We start from the raw sequence: 6,132 nt of genomic DNA on the forward strand, positions 1-6,132 counted from the left end.
TAGACAATATCGCATTTCACATTCTAACATTTCAAGTTCGTGTTCTGCGGTGATTTTCGAGTTTATTCTTACAGAATACCTCTACTGATCGACATGTGTCCTACTTGTCCTATCCTACGGTGCTCAAAAATGCTCTTTGGTAGACCATACTTAAAATGTTCCAAAAAGCATTGCACGTAACATATTGAGCGTTTAAATAACTGGTAAAATTCGTAACGCCACCCTCTACGAATACGAATTTATCGATTTAGCAGATGTAGGAGTCAAATCCTCCAAGCTTGAAGCTTAAACGGCAATTGGCTGGCATCATATCTGGATATGTTTGAATTCATAAACTGGATCCCTCACAATTATAGTCGTCGTTTTATAGACCAAGAAGGTCTACAAAAAGATGGGCAGACATATTATCTACCTTTCCGAAAAAGACGTGGCTAGGAAAGGGTTTTTAATAAGGTCTTGTGGAGTGATAAGGGATAAATCTTTGCCCAGCTGTGCGGCACTTAAGAGCTATAAATAATTATACTTCTGTACAATTTATTATTTGCTAAATTATTTTCCCAGAATATTTAATAATAGAATATATATTATATGTATAAAAATTCTACCTCACTCCCAACTTAAGAAAACGAAATAATTGAATATTAACAAATTTTAATTCACATTTGAATATATTTAAGTCTTCATGTTAATACATCTTATATGTAATTAAAAAAGAAAACACTAAGGTTGACATGGAACGAACAGTTGTTTTTTTTTAATCGAACAATGTATAAAATGAAAAAAAAAGGAATAAAATGTGTAGTTAGTGCTAAAATAAGAATTAATATTTTTTTAATAAAAAAAATAAAGTTTAAAATAATTATCTATGAATTAACTTCTAAACGAAATGCCACAGAGTAAATAAACTGCGAATAAAAGAGTTTTGTCTTTGAATGATATACAATTACGTTTTTCACGGATTAAAATAATAATTATAAAAATTTGTTGCTTAAAATATAATAATTGCACTACAATAAATTGGTAAACAAACTTGTGTCTTAAATAAGCCTTAAATAAAAAAATGCATTATTTTTATGAACTCAATCGTTTATTATTATTATTGATTATTGCTTAAATATTTTATGACGTTACACCCGGTGCCCGTGATTATTGTTAACTGTAATGATTATCATTAATGACAAATCATAATCAAATGAAATGACATAACAGTATCAAATACACTAGTTTTTAAAAATAAAATAATGTCTAAATATTATCATTTTTAGAATTATTACATGCTTCGTTGTAAACTATGATTCTGCAATAATTACATAAAATACTAAGAAAGAAGCAAATATGAAATCGCAAGACGGAGATATTATATTCAAAGAAAAGTATGGTTCATCGGCTAAGGAAAGATATTTAGTGAAACCTCCAGGTAAAGAACTGAACTAGTCTAACTAAATTAATGAAAATACAGAAATAAAAAGTGGAAATTCTTTTTTTAGATCAATTAAATGTTGTGGTATGTAAAGAAGAGAAATTCAATAATGTGGCAAGTTTATTCACCAAGGTATTTTTGCCTCAGGGCTACCCTGACAGTGTAAGCAAGGATTACATTGCTTATCAAATATGGGATACAGCACAAGCATTTTGCAGTACAATTTCAGGTTTGTTTTAAATACTCTCATAAATTAATTGAATTTTTTATTTGAAAAAGAATTGCTTATGAAATAATGTAATCCTATCTGACTTAGAAGGTAGAGTAAAATTGCAGGCACACTTGCAACTCAGGAAGTATTGCGAGGTGTAGGAGTTGGTAACAAACATGCTACTCCTCTAGCTGCTACTGTTACATGGGTGCTCAAGGATGGTTGTGGCCATCTTGGAAAAATATTATTTGCCTATAGTCATGGGTAAGAGACCTATCCATATTATTATAATTAAAGTAATTATATATTATGATGAGTGTGCTATAATAATGTATCAAATCATGTAAAATCTAATTATCCTTAGTTATGGTTGTCTAATTTCCAACAACAAACAATAATCTAGACCAGCAAAAGCTTTTATTTTAGTATTAAAAAGTTAGATGACGAACTAGAAAAGTATATTTAAATTATTAATATACATAATTATGTCTTATGACTGTAGATGTTCACATGCAAATGGTAATATACATTTCTCTTAACAGTACTTATTTGGATGCATATAGCAAGAAGTGGAGACTATATGCTGATACTCTTAATGATGCTGCCATGTGTATTGAAATAGCATTGCCTCTATTTCGGAATTATATTACATTTGCTTTGTGTGTAAGTACTGTAATGAAAGCTGTTGTCGGAGTTGCAGGTAAGTTTTTTATATAAATAAAATATATCTTAAGAAACATATATGTTAACAAAAATATAACTTAAGAAACATATAAAGTGACATTAATATAATAAATATATTTTTTAATATAATTTAAATTATCAATATGTAATTAAATATAGCATATGTCCAAACACACACACACAAGAAAATGACATACAGTTTGCTGTCAAGGCATACCAATAAATTATTCACATCAATCAAATATGATAATAAAAAATTAACATCCACAAATTACTGCTAGTTTATAATAGTTGATTACTGAGATACTATTAATAAAGGTGGTGCCACAAGGGCTGCAATGACACAGCACCATGCGCTTCGTGGCAACATGGCCGATGTCTCAGCAAAAGATTCATCCCAGGAAACAGCAGTCAACCTAATAGCATCGTTCACTGCTCTCTTCATTATTACTGTTTTTGGGTAAACTTACCTGTTATTTATTGAAATATTTTTCTTTCTGTTTTAGTTTTAGCTGAATATTAAATAAGTATTTGTTCTTTTTAAAAACTTTACTCCTTAGATTCTTTATATATATTAGAAGAACTGATACAAAAATGTCAACTTTATCTTATATAACTCTGTGTGCATATCATACTACTTTACTAGTGTGCATGTACTTAGTGGGCAACTTTTTTTGTGGCGTTGTGAGCTTTGACTGTATATCAAGACATATAAATAATAAAAGCTTTACTTTTTACCAAGAACCCCTTTCCTTATACAAATACAACTAAAAAAACAAACAAAACATTTATAAGAGCACTTTCGCCTCAGTATTGCACCCGCTGTTATAATACTTAACATACAATACCCAAGCTATATTGTTTTACCTGTAAATGTAATTTCTTCTTATTTCGAATGTTAAATCAGTTATAGCTGAATCAGAGAACTTTGTGTTTAACTAATTCACTAAACAAGGTTTGTTAGTAAGTCATATGTGTAAGCTGTATTTGTTTTATTTGCAATGTACCATTAAATACGATAGTTTACAAGTGTAACCAATATTAGACCAAATAAAAAAAAATTAGAAACATTTTACTTAGATATTTAATATTTCTTTACAGCAATTCACTTTTCATATTCAGTCTAATGTTGATATTGCATATTGTGTTCAATTACTTTGCGGTTCGCGCAGTATGCCTGAGAACCCTTAACGAACCACGTTTCATACAAGTAATTGATACTTACCTGAAGAGGGAGGTAATTGCAAATCCTTGTGAGATAAACCGAAATGAACCTATTATATTCTATCAACTTGGCCCTAACTTGTTAGGTAAGTTTATTGGTTTTAATTCGTTTAGTTAAATAAAAATTCAATTAGTTATTGTATAATAATTACATCATTTAGATTTTAATATAAAATGATATATTGATTTTTTTATTTTTTTAGACTTAAAAATATGTGGATTTCAAATGAAACTTGGTGGTTCGATGGCGCAAATAATCAAAGAAGCGTCAAAAGCATCGCATCTAAAGGAAATTAAAGAAATATATAATGAGAGAAAATACATTTTGTATCCAAACACCAACTATAGGATCATGTACATATTTATCAAAGATGGATCAACGACCGATGATATATTGTGCGCGTATTTTCATGCTGTTTTGCTCTCAGTAACAACCTGTGCCATAAATAATTATAAATTGGTGAGTTTTACTGAATCTATATCTAATGATTATTTATTTTACAACCACTGACCAAATTTTGATGTCTCAGTTTTATTGAAGATATTTATACAGTAAAATGGAAATATATTGGTATTTTATTTTTTATTCTTGAGGACTTGTTAATAAACTATTCAAAACTTGTAGCCGGTGTTCCACAATACTTCAGAACTTAAGCCCTTTGCCCAAGTGTGTAAAATGCTACAATCAGTTGAATGGAGCAGAAAATCAGGCAAACGCACTGGGTTCATCTATGAACCATCTTACGAATTACAACGCTATGTTAACAGTATTGCTACACAAGAATGGCAGTCTGTAAGATCGGGCCTCATACAAACTGGTTGGTATTATAACTATGATAATATATTGTTTTTTTTTTTTTAAAGCGATAAAATAATGAATACCATATCAAGAATATGGTAACACTAAAAATTTACATATACTTTATTTAATTATTCAAATTATTAAATAGGACTATGCAGACTTTTTGCTAATTTATATCTTTATTAGGATGGGATTTGACCAAGCATTTATTAATAGTAGACGAATGGCGAGTATGTGGCGAAAAATCTATTTTGAACGAAATATCATTTGAACACATAGACTTTGCAAAATCTACCGTTGATCCACAATGCACAAAAGCCAAATCGAGAAAAATATCTGAACAAAAAGGAAATGATCTTGACGATTTAATGGATGACGAGATGTTTACAATAGAACCTGAGCCATCAGTCAAGTTCCGCGACTCAGAGGAGAGAAAAGGAGGGAAATCGAAAACTAATATCAAAGATACTGCTGAAAAAGATCCGGAAAAAAAAGATTGACATCAACTGTTTACGAAACGTAAAGCAAGGAAACGCAAAAATCGTAAGGGCAAGTTGTAATAGGACGATAGTTTGTGTGCAATTATGACAATCCATTTGTGGTGTGATTAAGTTAAGTTCTGTGTTTATTATTATATAATGACTGTAATTGTGGAAATATATACATTCCAATATGATCACTTTAGTTTCACTTAATCATTTGCTGCTAAAATGATTGTACCGATTTTTGCTTATTGGTATTATAAGATTACCAATAAGCCTTCAGCCCAGGGCCCCGTGGATTCAAAGGGGCCCCAGCTAAGGCAAGTCAAAGTCAAAAATAGACGATAAAGCGAAAGAATCCATAACTTTATTAAATTAAACAGATCGTATGGTTTGCAGCCCTGCGAGTCCTGTAATTAATCAAACCCATTCAATTTATTTAATTCAAGTCTACGTTCAGATATGTCTTAGGTGGGCACCTAAGTAGTGTTAGCCCCCTAAACTTACGGTCCGGCCCTGTTCGGGTGTCGGAATTCGATTAAAATTATGGAAACAATTTTTTTTATCAGTAATCTGTGCAATTTCTTCTATTCAGACGAGTATCGAAAATCATTGTAAGGAAGTTCAATGTGTTGTTAACGTGACTCTTGGATATTATTAGTAATAATTTTAAGACAGAAACTATAAGGATCGCATCTGTCATCATCGTTGCGCTGCATTGTCAGTTGACAGCGCTTTTAGATTCGTTTGAAAGACCTAGATGACTTTTATGGATGTTTCATTTTCAGAATAATTTTGAACATCAGTCCCATAAGGAGATTGAGCAAATTATTCTGGAAACGATTTACCCTTTTTTTACAAATATGCAGCAGTGACATCTGAATTTAAATAATTGAACTAAATCGATTCGAATTGATGAAGTGTCAGTTATAAAATAGAAATTTGTAGTTATTTGATTACAAAATATGATCAATGCTAAAAGTAAAAATGACTACTTCTGATTTTACATGAATTCATAACAGAATACTAAATATATTTTCACCGAATATTATTCAGAGTTCATAAAAATATTTATTTTTTAATATTTATTATAAATGTTTTAATTGTCACAGTAAATGGTAGATTTGACTTTATTGACTAAGTTCTGTAAGCAATCCGCCCAATTGGTTACACTACCAACACTTCGGCCGATGTCTAATGCTGTTCACAGCGTGCAGCAGATAAGTTGTCACGGCGGCAACATTGGTGCTTTCCTCTTTTCAAGTATTATAATTAAGTTATCGTAGGTGGATTTTCTTATTAATTTACA

General features: G+C 30.4%; 1 protein-coding gene across 1 annotated transcript; it reads left to right on the top strand.

Moving 5' to 3' along the window:
- The first annotated feature begins 996 nt into the window (after positions 1–996).
- On the top strand, positions 997–5,015 carry LOC113403882 (RUS family member 1). The gene is made up of 10 exons (XM_026644510.2): positions 997–1,020; positions 1,266–1,417; positions 1,488–1,649; positions 1,757–1,895; positions 2,174–2,331; positions 2,634–2,775; positions 3,417–3,625; positions 3,743–3,999; positions 4,165–4,357; positions 4,528–5,015. Exons 2-10 carry the CDS (start codon positions 1,336–1,338, stop codon positions 4,839–4,841), a joined length of 1,656 nt encoding a protein of 551 aa, XP_026500295.1. The 5' UTR covers positions 997–1,020; positions 1,266–1,335; the 3' UTR covers positions 4,842–5,015.
- The last annotated feature ends 1,117 nt before the right edge of the window (positions 5,016–6,132 follow it).

This window comes from Vanessa tameamea, chromosome Z (assembly GCF_037043105.1).
Source record: "Vanessa tameamea isolate UH-Manoa-2023 chromosome Z, ilVanTame1 primary haplotype, whole genome shotgun sequence".
In the NCBI taxonomy this organism is placed as follows: Eukaryota; Metazoa; Arthropoda; class Insecta; order Lepidoptera; family Nymphalidae; genus Vanessa; species Vanessa tameamea.